Source organism: Erpetoichthys calabaricus, chromosome 18 (genome assembly GCF_900747795.2).
Source record: "Erpetoichthys calabaricus chromosome 18, fErpCal1.3, whole genome shotgun sequence".
Lineage (NCBI taxonomy): Eukaryota > Metazoa > Chordata > Cladistia > Polypteriformes > Polypteridae > Erpetoichthys > Erpetoichthys calabaricus.
In genome coordinates, this window is record NC_041411.2 from 67,032,507 (window position 1) to 67,053,856 (window position 21,350).

The 21,350-nt window shown below is 38.2% G+C and overlaps 1 protein-coding gene across 1 annotated transcript in view; it reads left to right on the forward strand.

Annotated features, from left to right (window-relative positions):
* Positions 1-21,350, forward strand: part of LOC114668443 (protein SSUH2 homolog) — a 68,954-nt gene that overhangs the window by 37,133 nt on the left and 10,471 nt on the right. Inside the window, 5 exon segments of the mRNA XM_051921091.1 lie at positions 2,203-2,265; positions 10,727-10,762; positions 10,764-10,807; positions 14,900-14,992; positions 17,858-17,963. Of these exon segments, the coding sequence (XP_051777051.1) occupies positions 2,203-2,265; positions 10,727-10,762; positions 10,764-10,807; positions 14,900-14,992; positions 17,858-17,963 (342 nt within the window).

Genomic DNA, 21,350 nt, shown 5'->3' on the forward strand with positions numbered 1-21,350 from the left:
TGTTGCAAAGGAGAATACAGTAGTCTGGGAGATCACTGACACAATGGAGACTAAACTTGCTGACTGTGTTAATTCACCGTGTTCCTCTGAATGGCATTTAACACAAACTGACTTCCCCATGCCCACTTTCTTTAGAAAGTTAGGTTGGTTGATTACTTGTATAACTTGCTTAATAAATATGCAAATAAATGGCATTTTAAGATTTTATTTTGGGATACTGTAATTATATTATATTTATTCAATGATTTTTAAGGTGAATACATTCCAAAACATTCTTGTAATTAGATTTGTTTTTTTTTTTTTCCTGTCCTTTTGGAGTGAACCTGTCCTGGATCAGAATTTTTTCCATAAGAAATAACGGGACTGTTTAGTTCAGTATATAAACTGTCACCGTGCACATTGCTTTCCTTTTGTTTTGTCTTGGTAGAGTAATATATATTGCTCTACTTTCCCCTTTTGTATTATTAATATGTAGCCTCAGAATGCCTAATCTCACAGACTTACCACTGTTTATAAGGTATTATTGTATATAACTTATCCCCACCTTCCCTTCTATATCTATAACCTCAGGCAATTATATGTAGTAAAAAGACAAGCAGAAGTTAAGTTACAATTTAAACAATGTATTATTGATAATATTCATAAATAATAACAAAATGCAAAGTATATTTGAATATTGGCAACCATACAACCTGATTAAATGGTGATGTGTAGTTCAGGCGGCACCCAGACTTCAAGTTACTTAAATGTCTCTAGTTAAGGCTTCATTGGTGCTCAGCTTTCAGCCACATGTCTGTTCAAAATGGCTGCTGAGCTGTGCTCTTCATTGTGTTGTCTTCATCATCACAGGTTAGCAAGAGAGAGATTGTGAGGTTAAACACATACATTTATAGATGTTCTGTCCAACCCCTACAGCCAATAGGACATCATGGTACTTAAAGGCCTCCGAGACAAGCCAATTCCAAACAGCCATACCTCGGACCAATGGGAGAATACAACATCTTAAAACCTGCCCCCAAACCATATGTTAAAGTACACCTTAGCCTATTTGCGGGGGTAGAAATGACTTTAGCAGAGAAACACTCGGCAAACTTGTTTAAGACACATCCCTCAAATCCTGTCATAAAATTCAAACAGACCCATTCCTAAATGAGTAAACACTAAATTACATTGCTTTGCCAAAATTACAAATAAAGACATACAAAATATTCATCAAGTTATATGTAAAATCTCACATCACAATACCTTTGAACAATTAGTTTTGCTTAGATCAACCATGGGATAGTCTGAAGTTTGGTGCTTTGTTGTTGACTAAACAACCTATTTTGAAAATACTGATATCTTCCCATTTGTTACAGTACAGAATTTTCTCTTAAAAAAGCACATTATAATAAGGACTGGCGCCCTGTCAGGGGTTTGTTCCCCGCCCTGCACCATATGCTAGCTGGGATAGTCTCCAGCAGACCCCGCGACCCTGTTTAGGACAAAGCAGGTTAGGAAGTGTCTGAATGACAGGCCTTATAATGAGTTGCATGTACTCTCTGTCTGGCAAATATATGGGAGACAAAAAAATCAATAGTTAAATTAATTGTATGGTCTTTTTCTCCTCTGAGACAAACTGAAGTGTAGTCTGCTTCAATTTTAATTCCTGGATCTCCCATTATGGGAGTGTTAGAACAGAAAATAGGATTTAATCTTATGTATTGTGTTGTTAATACTAATGTGTGAAAGTGGGACTGTGGATGCAGAGAATGGGGCATGGCTTACGAGTGGGACAAAGTCTGAATGCCAAAACGTGTGAGCCAACAGACACCAGCTCTAATTTATTTTTATGAAGACTGGATCAGGCTTTCATTGGATGGTTCTCTGCATAGTATGGCATAAGATTATTTTATGATTTTTAAAATGCTGACCTTTTTATGTGTATTCTTTTCCAGCTTGTATCGTCATAACAGTGCAGGTCTTCTATCTTCCTATTTTATGGAGTATTAATTAGATACAGTACATCCTTATTAAATGAGGTACACATTTGGAGTCAATGTCAGATAGTTAAAAATATGGTATTTTTTTTTTTTTTTTACTCTTTTCATGTAACAGTACTGTTTATTGTAACCACAACTGTGCAAGTTACTTGAAAGTAATTGTTGTTATTTCTGAATTTTCCTCATAGTTAAATTATTGACCACTGTTCTTTCATCGCAGGAATGTCACACTTGCTATGGAAGGGGAAAAGTCCGATGCAGCCACTGCAATGGATGGGGAAAGGTGAGTTGTCTAAGATGCTACTGAAGCCTTCTAGAAATTGAGTACAGGACGTCTGGTGAGCTGCTGTTACTCAATCTGCAATGGTGTAAAGTGTGGCGTGATGGCACCTGATGGTACTATTAGGACAAATTATACAAAATGTTCAATTCACACATAGCTGTTTTACAGCCATCATCTAGGTTTTAGAGTACTGAAGCAAAAAGTTTTTTCGTATGCCACATTGATGTTTAACACTTGGAGGAGTGGTACTTCTAATCCAGGGTAATTTTTTCTTCCGATTGAGTAAATGTTGTAGCAAAAATGACCATCAGACATTGTGAAGGTTTGGGGCAGCCACCCATATAATTTTTCCCAGCTGCAAAACTGATTCAAAATCATCGACACGTTCACACAACTGAGTCCAAAGCAGAACTGTCTTAGTATCAACAAGTGGCGGCTTTAAAGGCCATTAGGGGAAGTGATGTCGTCGGGACCGGAACCAGAAGTGACGTCGTTGGCTGCCCCAGAGCCGGGCGGGATTTCCTTAGAATGGTCTGCAAGAGATTGAGAGAGAGAATTAGTGCACTTCGCCACCCCCTGGTCCGGCATGGAATTACATGTACTCAAACCCTTTAGTTGTCTCTTAAACATGCGTGTGTGACAATGTGTTTTGCTAATAAGTGAAACTCGTAACTCTTCCTGTACTTCCATAAATGTTTTCCCCAGTTACATAAACATATAGGCCGTCACATTTTTGTAATCTATACATATTAATAAAAGGCAAAGCCCTCACTGACTCACTGACTGACTGACTGACTGACTGACTGACTGACTGACTCACTCATCACTAATTCTCGAACTTCCCGTGTAGGTGGAAGGCTGAAATTTGGCAGGCTCATTCCTTACAGCTTACTTACAAAAGTTAGGCAGGTTTCATTTCGAAATTCTACGCGTAATGGTCATAACTGGAACATATTTTTTGTCCATATACTGTAATGGAGGAGGCGGAGTCACGTATCGCGTCATCACGCCTCCTACGTAATCACGTGAACTAAAAACAAGTAAGAGATTTACAGCACGAGTCAAACGCGGGAACGAAGGTAAATGACGTTAATTTTTGTGTGTCTTTTAATACTGTGTAAGCATACATATTAACACATGTGCAATTAAACATGTGCATTTACGGGGTGATTTCTCAGGCTTAAAAGCTCGCCTTTTATCAAACGCGGGAACAAAGGTAACTGACGTTGTTCACTGTCTTTTAATACTGTGTAACCATACATATTAACACATGTGCAATTTAACGTGTGCATTTACGGGGTGATTTCTCAGGCTTAAAAGCTCGCCTTTTACTAAAAAGGTAAATGCAAAACTATTTTCAATCATTCTATGATCTGCTTCTCACAACTGAAGGCACCGTGGCTGATGTTACGTCACTTGCTGTCCAACCATAAGCGTTACCTGGTAGGTAACCGGACACTCACTTCACTCCCTTTCGGGAATCGAACCTCTGAGGTTTTCTTTTGTTCTTAATTAAAATTTAAAAGCAATACTTCACCGCTGCTAAGCCCCTCTAGCGCTGACGTCCGAGGTTCGATTACTGTAAGCAAGTGCAGTGAGTGTGTAATTACATTCACGGCATTTGTAGTCTGATTCACAATCTGATTGTATGGGTGGTTAGCTACCAGGTAACGCTTATACTCGGCCACCAAGTCAGGTCGAAGTGATCACTCGAGTAAAGGCAGCTTCACAAAAAAACTGATCCTTAACAAACTGTTATTAGTATATTTTCCCTCAATTTAAAAACGTTTTATTTTCTTCTTAATAAAAATTTAAAAGCGGTACTTCGCCGGTGCGAAGCGCGTGGATTTGACCGACTGACACATGCAGACATATTCATGAGTGCAGGTACTTCGGAAAGGAAGCACCGTGTAAACCTAAAGTTTATATTAAGTTCATAGACCTACAAAAGGTTGCCATTAATTTGAGGCAAGATTGCTTTTCTTCTGTACAACTATACGTTGCATTCTCAAGAGTGTGCTTGCATGGCTTCAGATATATATATATATATTATATATATATATATATATATATATAATATATATATATATATATATATATATATGTATGTCTATATATAAATATGTAAGCTTATAAGTACTGCCTTACTTCTCTTTAAGAAAGGAAGATGTAATGATACTTGATTTAAACGATTGCATGTCTTGGTGGGTTTGCGTAGCTTATTGTCAATATCTTTACACCTGTTTTTAACACTTATTTACTGAAACGGGCTTTCACGAAAAAAGTTAGGGCTTTGCTACAGGATACACCCTCCACAAGTTAAGCAAGTAAAAATAAAATATATATTTCTGTTTTATTTAAACCTTTTAAGTTCGTATGCATAGCCCCATTTGGCTGTTTAATTTTTTTTTTCTTTCTTCAGTAATATTTAATCTCCTTAAAGAAAAAGAACATATCCATTTTACTTTTTTTGTATCTCTTTAGTAATATTTTAGTGTAAAAGGATAACCAGTATTTAAACCTTTTATGTTACTTTATACATTTATTTTACACAATGTTGAAAAATGAATAAGAAAGCTACATATTTTGGCAGCTGCTGCTTTCATTTTCAATGAAATGAAAAAAGCTCTCCAAGAGAAAACCTCAATGAAGAAGAAACAGTTTGCACTATCTAAAAAGGAGAAACCCTCATTTATAAAAGTTTGCTGCAGATGACTTAACTGAAAATAAATGAATAGTTCCTATGTGTATAATACATATTTATCTATTTAACTTATGCCTTTATTCCACCAACTTACAACATCTGAGGTACAATTTGTTACATTACTTTTGTTTTTTGCAGCATAGGCAGGTGAAGTGACTTCCTCAGGGTCACACAGTGGTGTCAGTACCAGGATTTGAACTGACAAGCTCCGGGTTTACTGAAATATTACTGAACAAAGAAAAAAAACGTAAACGGGCAAATAGGGCTATGCATACAGATGTCCATCCATCCATTATCCAACCTGCTATATCCTAAATACAGGAGCCAATAAGTACATATGTATATATATATATATATATATATATATATATATATATATATATATATATATATATGTGAATGTATGTATGTATATATGTATGTCTATATATATATATATATATATATATATATATATATATATATATATATATATATATATATATATATATATATATATATATGTATATATGTAGATATGTAAATTTGTATATGTATATATATGTTTATGTGGATGTGTATATGTGTATATACGTATGTATATGTAGATATGTGTATATGTAGATATGTATATATATATATATGTATATGTATATATATGTTTATATGTGTGTGTATATTATATATATAAAAGACAGCAACACTCATAACAATGACAACACAATTACATTGACAATCATGTTACGTTATTTTTAAAATGTTTCCTTTTTTTTTTCATAACCTCTTTAACACACTACTTCTCCGCTGCGAAGCGCGGGTATTTTGCTATATGTATATATATAGATAGATAGATAGAGATATATATATATATATATATATATATATATACATATATATATATACAGTATATAGATATATGTGTATGTATGTAGATATGTATATATGTGTATATATATGTAGATATGTAAATATGTATATGTATATATATATGTGTCTGTATGTGTATATATATATATATTATATATATGTGTGTATGTATGTATGTGTGTATATGTATGTGTATATATATGTTGATATATGTATATATATGTGGATGTGTATATGTATAAATATATGTATATATGTAGATATGTGTATATGTAGATATGTATATATATGTATATATGTTTATGTATATATATGTTTACATAACCTCTTTAACACACTACTTCTCCGCTGCGAAGCGCGGGTATTTTGCTAGTATGTCATATATGCCTAAAAGCCAGTCCTTTGTGTCTGTGATGCTCCCTGAATAGCTATAACTTTGTTACTTTATTTTTAGACATATGTATAATAGCTTGTTTTAAACATGCTTTGGTTAAAATATACTTTCATAACAGTATGTTATTGATTAAGTCCATCCACTGATTTTTATGAGCTCCAGTTTTTGCATTACAAGCTTATAAGGAGTCTTATCTTGGGGCGTATTCACTTACCAAAACATTATGACCACCTGCCATAACAGCTCCACCCATCGAGACATGGGTTCTGCAAGACCTGTGAAGGTGTCCTGGGGTATCTGGCACCAGGATGTTAGCAGTGCATCCTCTAACTCCTGCAAGTTGTGAGATGATGTGGATCAGACTTGTTGTTCCAACACACCCCACAGATGCTCAATTGGATTCAGAAGTGGGAAATTAGGAGAGAAAGGGGCAACACCTTGAGCTTTTCATCCTGTTCCTCAAATCATTCCACAGAAATTCAAATAAATAAATAAAAATTTCTTTTACCTCCATCGGGGAGTACTGTTGCCATGAAGGAATGTATCTGGAGGTTTGTAGTGAAGTTTTGAGAAATGCCAATAACAATAAATGTACTTAAAGTAACAAGCACTTAATGGCGCAGTAAAGAAACAAAAGGAAAATGTAGTCTTTGAACTAGGGATTAGCAGAAGAGTACTGGGCCCATTGTAGGGGCTTGTGTATTTCATAAGAACAGACTCAATGTGTTTTTCTTTGCAGTTATTTTATTTCGCAGTTGTATCAGTGCAGACATGAAGAAGTACAGATTGTTAAACCTGCTACTGAGCTCTCAATGTTTTACCTACAACAAGCAGGCAAGGCAAGAAGCTGTAAAAGCCTTAGTTCCACCCTGAACACAAATAAAAAATGTTAATCAATAACACAATGAAGAACCTACTAGAACTTATTTCACACACTTGATTGTATGAAATTAAAGCAAGTGCACGTCTAATTTAGCTACGTAGCCCTGTGAACCCCCTAAAATAAACATTTGAGATGGAAACCAAAAACGGGCACATGAACTCACAGTAGACATAATATGCTTAAAAAGAATAACACACAAAATAGACAGACAAAGTTTAAAATCGCTGTTGAAAAACATTGCATGGACAGTGTTCAGTTATCTAGGAAGATCAAAAAATTTGGCACCCGTTCTGTATTGCTATGAGGGCAAAAGGATGGACCAGGAAATAAGCAGGAGTCATAAACAAAGCAAACATCATAGCTGGAACACAAGAGATCTAAGCAACAAAACTCAAAATGTAAGTCAATCTTGTCAAAGCCCGAACAAAGAGATTAGAGAAATACACAAAATAACTGAACATTTTGATTTTTGTAGGAAATCCACACACTCGGACAATTAAATGACCCTGTAGCTGCAGTTGTCGAGGATGGTTCAAAATAGTTGAAATGCAGCTACCTGACAAGCATTCCGTCAAAAAAAAAATTCACGATCCAAGTTTCTTCGTTTTAAAGATTTTAGTGAAATTCAAAGCAAACAGTTCACACAAAAATAGAGAAAAAAGTTGATAATACACACAAAAAAGAAAGGTGAAAAAGGGAAATTTATGATCTATGGGCTATTCTACTGTCATTTAGAGTTAAGATTATGAACATTTGATTTTCTTTAACTTATAGGGGGATAATCTGAATCTTCCCTTTGTTAAGCTATATTATATTCAAGTTCAAGCTAAGCAGGCTAAGGAAAGTTTACAATTAACACTAACTTAAAGGATTTTGCACTTACAGACTCAAAAAATTAACTTTGTATCCTGTGACCGCTGGTGTAACTTCGTTCATGACTGTAGTGGAAAAAAACTTTCCTCTGCTTTCAAAGAAGTCATTCACGAGACCAGATGAAAATGCAGAACGGTTCTTTATTTGCACAAATATCTCAGTTGGGTGGCATGGTGGCGCAGTGGGTAGTGTTGCTGCCTCGCAGTTGGGAGATCTGGGGACCTGGGTTCGCTTCCCGGGTCCTCCCTGCGTGGAGTTTGCATGTTCTCCCCGTGTCTGCGTGGGTTTCCTCCCACAGTCCAAAGACATGCAGGTTAGGTGGATTGGCGATTCTAAATTGGCCCTAGTGTGTGTGTGTGTGTGTTTGTGTGTGTCCTGCGGTGGGTTGGCACCCTGCCCGGGATTGGTTCCTGCCTTGTGCCCTGTGTTGGCTGGGATTGGCTCCAGTAGACCCCCGTGACCCTGTGTTCGGATTCAGCGGGTTGGAAAATGGATGGATGGATGGAATATCTCAGTCTGTGGAGTATGCAACCATTAATACAATTCATTCCCTTTTATACTTTTCTATTACCATTACCTTATCTAGTACATCACATCATCTGACTCTTAATATGCAGAATTGCATCATCTTAGCCACCATTTACATGTCGATTCTTCCATTATTCTAAACATCTCTTCATTAATAGGAGTGTCCTATGGGATTTCTCATTGACCTTCTCACTGCATCACAATGGGGGTGTTTGGGCTTTCTGAGTAGTTTGTTCATTACACACCTAGTTCATTTTAATCTTTGCAACTACCTTGGTGGATTCCTCCACCATCTTATGGCAAATTGCTCAAGAGGTTGAAATGGCAGAAAGGAAAAATCAGTGGCAATCTCTACTGAGCGTGAAGCACATCGCTGAGGCCGCTTCTAAAGTGAGAAGAGCAGCAGTGCCATCTGCTGATTAAGTACTGGAAGCCAAATGCACACGTGACAAACACATACAACTGATGCTGATGTTGACAATACTGATGCTTTGTGTAAGAGAGGACAGAGCCGGCTATACTTCCTTAGAAGGCTGGCGTCCTTCAACATCTGCAATAAGATGCTGCAGATGTTCTATCAGATGGTTGTGGCGAGCGCCCTCTTCTATGCGGTGGTGTGCTGGGGAGGCAGCATAAAGAAGAGGGACGCCTCACGCCTGGACAGACTGGTGAGGAAGGCAGGCTCTATTGCAGGCATGGAGCTAGACAATTTGACATCCGTGGCAGAGCGACGGGCGCTGAGCAGACTCCTGTCAATCATGGAGAATCCACTGCATCCACTAAAGAGTGTCATCTCCAGACAGAGGAGCATCTTCAGCGACAGACTGCTGTCAATGTCCTGCACCACTGACAGACTGAGGAGATCGTTCCTCCTCCACACTATGCAACTCAATTCCACCCGGGGGGGGTAAACGTTAACATTATACATAGTTACAGTATTGTCTGTTATACCTGCATTTTTTTACTCTCTAATTTAATATTGTTTTTTTTTGTATCAGTATGCTGCTGCTGCTGGAGCATGTGAATTTCCCCTTGGGATTAATAAAGTCTATCTATCTATCTATCTATCTATCTATCTATCTATCTATCTATCTATCTATCTATCTATCTATCTATCTATCTATCTATCTATCTATCTATCTATCTATCTATCTATCTATCTATCTATCTATCTATCTATCTATCTATCTATCTATCGTCTGTGCAGACTGACCTGTGCAAGTGTTCCTTATGATTGCAAAATACAGTGCTACACACTGTAGTGACGCGAAAAAGAACTCCAGCGATGGCATCTCCCGAGGGTCAATCCAAACACAGGAGGCGCTTCAGTGATGAAGAGTAAAGAGACATATTCTTCATCACTGAACCACCTCCTATGTTTAGCCTGACCCTCGGGAGATGCCACTGCTGGAGCCATTGTAGAACCATTAAACAAGTGGCTAATACTACAGTTCTTCAACATGCCACCCATACTCCATGATATACAATGCAAAAACGACAGCAACAGAGACATGTATTTCAACAAAAGAGGAGATCGTCAAATGCTCACAACTTTCACCCATATAGAAAACGTTGCTTTTTCATCTATACATGAACGTTTGGTTGAGGAGCACTACTTTTGAAAGTTGAATCACCAATGTGCTCACTGTGGAGCTTTATTTTTTCATACTGAAAACAAAGGAACGTGTGCCAGATGAATCATCTTTATTTGAAGGCCTGCATGTGTCCGAGTAGTGTGTAAACGTGTTAAATCAACACCAAATAGAAAAACTAACATTAAGAAATGGGTACAGCATCTTCAAAAACATATACAGCTAAATAAATGCTGTGAAATAAGTAACTGAACAACAATGAAATCAATCCAGTCATGACATCACCATACTTGAATGCTTCATCTTTCTTTATTCAACAAAATGACTACTGTAACATCACCCGCCATCATGCAACATGTGAACACAAGACAACCAGGTGTGTGTGCATTTTTGTGGTCCTTCATTGTAATGATACAGTCATTTGTTCTTGCAGAAATCCCAGAAGCTGCTAGAAGGTTTACTTCAACAAGTATGAGTAATAAAAATAAATGTAAAAAAATAAAATCTGGAACGCACAAACTTAAACAGTTGTGAAAGATGAAAGTGCCAAAACCAAAACTCTTTTTTATTTCTCTCCTAAATGAAAGATATCCTAATTGCAAGTAATTCTTCACATCTTGTTTGCATTGTGTCTCTGATAGGTACGCTGCTCATCGTGCTTTGGCTCAGGACACAGTCCAAGGAAAACGATGCACATGGTGCCATGGAGCTGGACGTAGAAGGTAACTATTATAAATGGGGTCTTTATTTCATTTGTTCAGTGTTTCTCTTCATCTTTTTGTGGGTGTTTTGGTTTACCTTTTGATTCTGTATCTGACAACTCTTTTGTGATCAGAATTTTTATTTTTGGTGTTGATAATTTATTTCGACTCATTTTCGCCACTATTTTGGTTGCTTACATTTCAGGCGTTTTTGCCCATTCTGTTGTTAGGGCAGCTTCACTTTGACGTGTCCTCAATGGTCGTGAGCTGCCAGTCACAGGTCGCTGTTTTAGGAACTTCCTCATCCGAGTTTGCGGATTCAAAATGCCCTTTTGTCAGTCGTTTCTGTGCTTGTAAAAACTACTTTATTATAATCTTTTCCTATTTTTGACTCGTGTTTGTCATTTTTGAGTTTGATTTTTGACTTTTGAGTTGGCTTTGGTAACAGTGTGGTAGATCTCCTGGCTTTTGGCTCTGTTTTTTTTTTTTGTTTGTTTGTTTACATCTTCTTTCATTGTTACTTTTTAAAAATGGGATTTCTAGCATAATAGTAAAAGCCCATCCATCTATTATCCAACCTGCTATATCCAAACACAGGGTCACAGAGGTCTGCTGGAGCCAATCTCAGCCAACACGGGGCGCAAGGCAGGAAACAAACCCTGGGCAGGGTGTCAGCCCACCGCAGGGCACACACGCACACACACACACACCAGGCACACACTAGGAACAATTTAGGATCACCACTCCACCTAACTGCATGTCTTTGGACTGTGGGAGAACACCGGAGCACACATGCAAACTCCACGCAGGGAATCCCTGGGAAGTGAACCCGTGTCTCCTAACTGCGAGGCAGCAGTGCTACCCACTGCGCCACCGTGCCACCCATAGTAAAAGTTCTTATTAAATTTTGTGTAGATTGATTAATTATATGACTACATATCGGTGGGCTACTGTTTCTTTTTTACTGTGCCACCGTGCCACCCATAGTAAAAGTTCTTATTAAATTTTGTGTAGATTGATTAATTATATGACTACATATCGGTGGGCTACTGTTTCTTTTTTACTGCGCCACCGTGCCACCCATAGTAAAAGTTCTTATTAAATTTTGTGTAGATTGATTAATGATATGACTACATATCGGTGGGCTACTGTTTCTTTTTTTGCTGTTTTTTGTTGTACCTGTCAAATTTTTAGCCTCTCCTTGGATACATGCCATGCAAAATGGTGAGAGTATGGGTATGTAAGAAACCCTGTGACCTTTTGGCTGTTATTCTTCCCTGACAAGTAGGCCTGACAGTCTAACAGGAATATCAGCTCTTCTGACCTTCTTTGAAAGAGTCAGATTCCTATCATTTGACATTTTCTTTTTTGTAGGAGCAGAATGAAGCATTTGAAATAAATTATTTTGTCTTGTGGGCTAATGCTACCCAAAACCATATCCACACTCACTTCCAAACAGGTGGTAGAAGACAAAACACTTCAGAGAAAAATAACACTTGATTTTTAATTCTGATTTAATTTGGGGAAAAAAACAACACCATGAAGGCAGCACATCAGCAGCATCAAAAAACTGTCTCTGGTACAACAGGAACAAGACAGAACTAACAAGGAAATGACACAATTATTACTTACTAGCTCTTATATCAGTCCAAGATGGGTTCAAATCTAAGTAATTGAGATAGACCTCCGCTTATTCAGCACAGCATTAACGTTTGCAGTGCACAATGTCATGGAATGTATTTTGTAATTCATGTGCTAATAAAATGTATTACATTTTTCATTTCAACAGATGGTGCATCACAAATATTAGCACAGTTCTTACAAATATCATATCAAATGGCATAAAACAGAAATACAGTGATACCTTGAGATACGAGTTTAATTCGTTCCGTGACCGAGCTCGTATGTCAAAATGCTTGTATCTCAAATTAATTTTCCCCATTGAAATTAATTGAAATGAAATTAATTCATGCCAGCCCCCAAAAAACCACCCCAATTTTTTGTTAAATGTTTTCAACATAAGAAAAATGTATTTATAACGAACAAATATTGTAAACAAACAAAATAAAACCTAATACATACAGTAAAAGAGAATCTAAAGAAATAAACAGACGTTGGCAAAGCTGATTAGCGTATTGTAATGTTTTTTCTTTCACTTCATTTTTGCTTAACTTAATTTTCTTCTTCACTGGTTTTTTTCTTTTTTGCCACGCTTTCATCACTTTCATTCGCAGGGCGTTTCAATAGAATCCTGTCCAAGGAGCTTTGTTTAGTCCTCCCCTTTAGAATGTTTCTGAAAAGAGTTAGGCAAGTGTCATTAAATAGCGAGGCTGCACATTCAGTTTCTTTTCAATAAAGTCAGGCGTTAGGCAAATGTCATTAAACAGTGCGGCTGCACGTTCAGTTTCTTTTCAGTAAAGTCAGGCGTTAGGCAAGTGACATTAAATAGTGTGGCTGCACGTTCAGTTTCTTTTCAGTAAAGTCAGACGTTAGGCAAGTGTCATTAAATAGCGCCACTGTATGATCAGTTGTAATTTTTTAAGGGTGTTTCTTTTCTTTAAAGTTCGGAACTTTTTCCCACATTGCGAACATTTCCTTTATCTCACTTTAAGAGATAACCTCCTCCGCGATACCGATCTCCTGCAGAACCTCCGTATGTTGCTGCGTATGTAGTTCCGTCAACTCCTCTGTCGTCAGTTCCTTGGAATGTGCGGGGACAAACTCTTTGATGGCTCGTATTTCGAATTTTGGCTCGTAACTCAAGACAAAAAATCGACCTAGTGACGGCTCGTATCTCAAAAAACCCGTACATTGCGGCACTCGTATCTCAAGGTATCACTGTATAGCAATTGGACTGAAATGCTTGTTAGGAAATGCATCTTAAACAGACTATCTGATAGATTTGAAATTACTGAGGTGTATTTCACTACAGCATAATGTAACATGGCCAGTGTCATCCCTGAGTACAGAAAACAAAAACAGTTCAGAATAGATCAGGAGATGAATAGACTAGAAACTGATCTAAAGGCAGGCTGAAGGTTGTTAAGGTCGTATTCATCAAAAAATATGTGCAACAAAGGAAAAATGATTACCAAAAGTTGAGATCAAAAATGTTCAAAGACTCAAAAACCATAAAAACGCAAAAGAAATAAAAATTATGAGCAGTCATAGATTTGTTTGGAGAATCCAAAAACAAGATAGAAAAAGAATAGGAAAGCACAGATACCAAACTACATAAGATGATAAGGATTTCAGAGTGGCAACAGGCCAAGCAGGTCAGGCCAGACTTCCCTGTCCCCATCTACAGATTCCCAGGCATTTCTAACACCATGAGAAATATAATCCCTCCAGCAGGTTCTGGGTCTGCCACAGGGTCTCTGCCCAATGGAACGTGCCCGAAGTTACTCTAGAGACAGCCACTGGGATTTGGGGAGTGTGGGGTTGTGGCATACTTATTACATTCCTAATTCACCTTAACTAGTTTATCTTAGTCTAGTGGAGCAGCGATTCTACTCTGATGCTCTCCCAAATCTCTGAACTTCTCACCCTATCACGGAGTTTCATTCCAGCCACCCTGCGAAGAAGCCTCATTTCTGACGCTTGTACTCAATAGTCTCATTGCAGTTTACTCTGAGACGAGTACAGCGCATGCAGACGAGCTGCCGCCATTCCAGTCCACTTGTTGATCTCACACTTTCCTTTTTCCGTAACATCCTGAGATACTTAAACTCCTCTGCTAAGGGCAACCTGGGGAGATCAATCCACTCCTTTTCGAGGGAGAGCCATGACCTCAGACTTAAAAGTGCTCATCCTCATCCCAGCCACTTTACACTCAGCAGCAAATTGCTCAAGTGCATGTCAAAGGTCACAATCAGATGAGGTGAACAGGACAACGTCATCTGCATAAAGCAACATTGCTACCCCTAATCTCGGCAACTGATTATTCTGTCTTTCTCAGCTGCGCCTTAATATTCTCATCATGAAAAAAATAGGCACACTGGTATTTTGGCATAAATAAAGAATTAGGCATCTGTTCACGGTTTTCAACTAAAAAATAATTGTGTTCTTTTATTTAGATGTGATATGTCTGTATCTTTTTTTTTTCCCCCTCAGATGCACTTGGTGTGGTGGAAGTGGACATAAAACCTGTAATGTCTGTAAAGGACACTGCAACCTGCTGCACTATATTCTTCTAACAGTAACCTGGTAAAAACACAAATAAGTTGTACTTTGTTGCTAATCAAGTTGCTTGATCTATGGAGAGCATGGACAGTTCATGTGTTTTTTGGTGATTTAAAAATGTTACATATTAAAAAACGCAACTTCTATGTAATTCTATTAAGATTAAACATTCTGTGTACATAACTGGCAGTTACATTTTATTTTTGAAGATCGACCTACCCACCCATTTTATAAGCCACTACGAATTAGGGTTTTGGGGCATTCATCCTGGCAGCATGAACGAGACAGCAGTCTGAAGGCTCTTTCACACTCATGCTCCATTTACTTGTTCAGAATCAGGGAATGATTCGTTCATTTGTTTCAATTTCCACTTAATTCGGTTACGTTTCACACTGCCAACTTTCAAGTGAACTAAACATCAATAAACACCCCATGGGCATGTCGTGGACTTCTTTCGTTGGGAAGAAACATTTTTCACCGGGAAAAAAAACACCATGAAGCTTCCGGATTTTTCATAATTATTTGGTTTATTTACCAAACACAGCTCTATGAGCAAAACGCCTATTATCAAACTACTTGAAAATTATGTGCTACTGCACATGGTACAGAAACGATATGTTTGAGATGGGTTAGTGTACAACAGAAAGCAAACTCGACTGAGGCAAACACTGATGTGCTTCACTTTTATGACTGTAGACGTATCAGGCGAGTTTCACTTAGCCATGTTGTATTGCACATTTGCTCTCCATTAACCACATATGAACATAATCTTAATTTAGTTTCAAATCTCAAATTGCATGTCTGCTGTCTTAACTCTTACGGATACTTAATAATATTAATTTTGGAATGTTTAAATAACATTTGCTACATATATCAAAGTTAGCATGCTTTTGTATGTGCATGAGGGACACCACATCTGCGTGTATTACTTTCGTGGTGTAAGATTTGTGATCATCAGCTTTGATCATCGGTTCACATTGCACTGCTGTTCATTTCTCGACAACGCCTCAATGTGTTTTGATCAACCTGATCACAAGTGAACTTATGCCTTTTTCTCTTCTTTAACTGGTGACCGATCATGTGTGGGAGATGCCCTGAGCCTACACCAAGCCGTGCTCTAATTGACTAGTAATTCTGCAAGTTCTTTTTATAGCGAATGGTGCGACATTTGTACCTGTGAACTGTACCACTCCAAAGGAGGTGAGGGATCCTCAAAAATGTTTGGGGAGCCCACCGGGCCAACTCTTTTTAAAATTTTAAGCAAAAAAATCAAGCGCCAAACAACGTGTATACGGCACAACAGAAGAAAGCTTGATTCGGCTGCACAAAGTAGTGGGTCACCTGGAGGTCCATTCTCTAACAAGCTCAGATCCAAACTAGATGATAGTCCTCTGGGCGAATCCCTGTCTATGGGCTTCCTCTGGGTGGGTGTCATATGTCCTCACTGGATATTTCTTCTTGGAGCTACAGGTGGAAGAGAAAGTAACGTTAGTGTCGGGGCCTTCCCTTGTCCCAGGTTTGGTAGTGCTTACCTCCAATGAGCCCTGAAGGTCATCTCCTGGTACACATGAGTGGACACAACATATTTTTTTAATTGTTTTAAAGTTCCGTCATATCCATCAACTCATTCTGTCAATTCTATAATTACCTAGAGCAAATGCTTAACGTGACTACTGCAGCAAGCACAATTTCATGCATAATGCACAGTATTTCCTTGTAGTTAGAGTCCTCCTTTGTCTTTGTCAGATCACATTTATACTTGATGCTAACTGCTCCACGGTTAGCTTGGTACTGCACTGAGATCGACCTTTCCAAAGGGCTTCTAGTTTGTGTTAGCACGTGGAAAGATAACGCACGGATATTCATGAAATTGTTAAGTTTGGAAAAAAATTGTAATTTGTAATTGTTTTATATTGTAACAAAATTTACCATGTTTTGTACTTTGTATCAAAAATGTGCATGTATGTTGGTGATCTACAATCTTTAAGGTGTTTGGAGAACACATCAAGAAATACTGAATATCACATTTTGGTTCAAAATAATCACAATTTCAATCTTAGTCCATATCATTCATCCCTACAGGACACAGGACCCTGTGATGTCATTCAGGGGGCTGCAGCTAGAGGTGCGATGTAAAGAGTCATGAACCTTTCAGATGTGCTGTTTAGTGGGTCCTGAGGGCTAAAACACTGGTTTAAAGGATGAACGTATGGGTGCGTGTAAAGGCAGATATGGAGATAGGGGGATAATGATTCGTCTTCTGTTGTTTTATGTTTGTATTGATGCTTTATTTTTATGAGTGTTTGCCAAATCAAACTCTGTATGGTATTGTGTGGGGTTCACATAATAGTGTTATGGGAGAGGTTGTGGCATGCTTGTCCAATGCAGTTACTTGGCAGGAAAATCAAAATTTCTTGAGTGGTAGAATTTAAGATGCACTTGAGGATTTGCAATGGCGATAATGTGTCAGGGTAATGAGTATGTACGAATACCAATTTTTGATTAGCTAGCAAAAACCTAAGAATTACTAAAGTTTGCATTTATTCACTTAACAGACAATTTTATCCAAAGCAAAATACAAATGAGTTCAAACAGAATTGAGTAAAACACGCCTGGGGAGTGTTACAGAAAAAGATCACAAGATTCATCTTCACAAGTGTAGAGCTCTAAACAAAAAAGAATGGCAAAAGACTGTTTCCTTAACCATTAAGAACATGGCATCAAAACCATTAAGTGAAAGCTATTAAATTAAATTATGATTAACCCACTTCAAATTATGGGTTCAGCATACTGCTCCTTTGGTTTCAATCTTTAGATTTTTTTCAAGGACGAATGTAAAAATGAAATAAACAGAAAACTAGCCATGCATATTTCTTTGTCTCTTTTCAGGAAGAATCAGATTTATGAACACGTTCCCAACCGGTGCCCTGACTTTCCTATAAAGCTGTTTGAAAAAGTCAGTGGAGATAAATTTTTTGTTGATGAAAATGTCTTGGTAAGTAAAGGTCCTTCTGGACTATTTTTATTATGCAACAATTTTCTGCAGTTCCAGCATTATTTTAATCACTCACTGAGGTACTTACTTTCCTCTTCATCTGCATCTGCTGGGGGGTTGGATGTTCGGGTGGGTGGGGGGGTGTTGGGTGTGACACACTAATGGACAGACCAGGCAACATTATCTGTAGCAAAAGGCTACAGGCACTTTTGGGGAGTTCCTAGGCGACACCAGACCAGGTGTGAGAAAGAGAGAGAACATTTTTCCAATGTGCTCAGATTCTGAACCTGGGTGTCCTAGCTGGTACGGTTCTAGTGATAAACACCCACAGATCATTTACAATACATGCCCAGATCTCACAATTGGTCCTTCTCAATCTTGAAAAGCAACAATTCTACTCCACAATTCTTACCTTTTGTTAGGCTTCTCATCTTTTTGCACAGTTGCTCAGCAACCCTCTGAGGATTGTCAGTTCAAGACAGAACTCCCTGTCATAGTTGAGGACAGGTGTGGAGCAGGGCCATCTTAACGCATGGACACACCGAGCAGTTGCCCAGGGGCCCCACGAGAATAGGGTCCCCATGCTGTATGGTTTACCAATTGAGTATCATTTATATGTTGAAATTTGTGTGTTTTTCAAGGCACATTTTATATTTTTCAAATGTTTGTGTTGATTAATCTTTGCAGTACAGCATGTTTTTAATGTTTAAACACTGGCTTTTGTTGGAAGTACCAATACAATAAATATATGTGTAATTTTATCAACCATTTACATTTTTATTCCTGTGAGTGGTTGTGTAGGCAGGGGCCCCAGTGCACTGCTTTGCCCGGGTGCCTATAATGCTGTTAAGACAGCCCTGTTCCAAGATATTCCTTTCTGTTTTACCACCACAGTTCAGAACAATGTGACAGTCACAATACTGTTGACAATGCATTCGTTTGATCACTTCTGCCTTCCATCAACTTTAAGTTCTAATCAGATTGTAAATGAGTAAGACCCCAAGTTACTTGAACGCCTCCACTTTAGGGTTTTGCTCCCCTCTGTCCAATAGACAGAAAGCTTCTACTTTCTAGAAGAGGACCATGAACTCCATTTAACTCTATTTAAAATAACATTATATATACAGTAGATATACTGTATATATATATATATATATATATTGTAAAGAAACACAAACAAAGCATAAAGGTTTGGGGTTTTTAGGCCCCGTATACTGTAAAGCAACTGGTTTTCGGTCAGTAATTTTATACAGACATTCAACAAACAAAAATTGGCTGGAGGACAGGAAGTGATGTAAATGATGGGGAAGTCATGGTGGTGGATGGGTAAATGACATCATCAGGAGGGGACCAGAGGTAAGAAAGGAACCCGGAAGTGGTTGGGGATCAGCAGTCTTCCAGGTATGGTAATGGCGGCAGTACTTCGTTCTTTCTGGAGAGACAGAATAAGAGAGGTTAGTACCCCGCCATTGTCCCCTGGCACGAATTGTTGCGGTGCCCGTTGGGTCCTTAAGCCGTTCCCCATGCGCTCGTGCGTGACTATATATATATATATATATATATATATACTATATATAATATACAGTACTGTGCAAAAGTTTTAGGCAGGTGTGAAAAAATGCTGTAAACAAAGAATACTTTCAGAAATATAAATAATGATTGTTTGTTATCAATTTACAAAATGAAAAGTGAGCGAACAAATGAAAAATCTAAATCAAATCAATATTTGGTGTTACTACGTTTTGCCTTCAAACCAGCATCAATTCTTATAGGTCCACTTGCACAAAGTCAGGGATTTTGTAGGATTCTAGTCAGGTGTTTGATCAACCAATTCTACCAAACAGGTGCTAATGATCATCAATGTCACACGTAGGTTGAAACACAGTCATTAACTGAAACAGAAACAGCTGTGTAGGAGGCTTAAAACTGGGTGAGGAACAGCCAAACTCTGCTACCAAGGTGAGGTTGTGGAAGACAGTTTCATGTCATGGCAAGATTGAGCACAGCAACAAGACACAAGGTAGTTCTACTGCATCGGCAAGGTCTCTCCCACACAAAGATTTCAAAGCAGACTGGGATTTCAAGATGTGCTGTTCAAGCTCTTTTGAAGAAGCACAAAGAAATGGGCAACGTTGAGGATCGTAGACGCAGTGGTCAGCAAAGGGAACTTAGTGCAGCAGATGAAAGACACATCAAGCTTATTACCCTTCGAAATCGGAAGATGTCCAGCAGTGCCATCAGCTCAGAACTGGCAGAAACCATTGGGACCCAGGTACACCCATCTACTGTTCAGAGAAGTCTGGCCAGAAGTGGTCTTCATGGAAGAGTTGCAGCCAAAAAGCCATACCTCCGATGTGGAAACAAGGCCAAGCGACTCAAGTATGCATGAAAATATAGGAACTGGGGTACAGAAAAATGGCAGCAGGTGCTCTGGACTGGAGAGTCAAAATTTGGCTGTAGCAGAAGGCAGTTTGTTCGTTAAAGGGCTGGAGAGCGGTACAATAATGAGTGTCTGCAGGCAACAGTGAAGCATGGTGGAGGTTCCTTGAACGTTTGGGGCTGCATTTCTGCAAATGGAGTTGGAGATTTGGTCAGGATTAATGGTGTTCTCAATGCTGAGGAATACCGGCAGATACTTATCCATCATGCAATACCATCAGGGAGGCGTAGGATTGGCCCCAAATTTATTCTGCAGCAGGACAACGACCCCAAACATACAGCCAAAGTCATTAAGAACTATCTTCAGCGTAAAGAAGAACAAGAAGTCCTGGAAGTGATGGTATGGCCCCCACAGAGCCCTGATCTCAACATCATCGAGTGTGTCTGGGATTACATGAAGAGACAGAAGGATGTGAGGAAGCCTACATCTACAGAAGATCTGTGGTTAGTTCTCCAAGATGTTTGGAACAACCTACCAGCCGAGTTCCTTCAAAAACTGTGTGCAAGTGCACCTAGAAGAATTGATGCTGTTTTGAAGGCAAAGGGTGGTCACACCAACTCTTGATTTGATTTAGATTTCTCTTTTGTTCATTCACTGCATTTTGTTGATTTGATGAAAATAAATGATTAACACTTCCATTTTGAAAGCATTCTTTGTTTACAGCATTTTTCACACCTGCCTAAAACTTTTGCACAGTACTGTGTATGTATATATGTGTATATGTATATATATATATATATATATATATATATATATATATATATATATATAATATATATATATATTAATAAAAGGCAAAGCCCTCACTGACTGACTGACTGACTGACTGACTCATCACTAATTCTCGAACTTCCCGTGTAGGTGGAAGGCTGAAATTTGGCAGGCTCATTCCTTACAGCTTACTTACAAAAGTTAGGCAGGTTTCATTTCGAAATTCTACGCGTAAT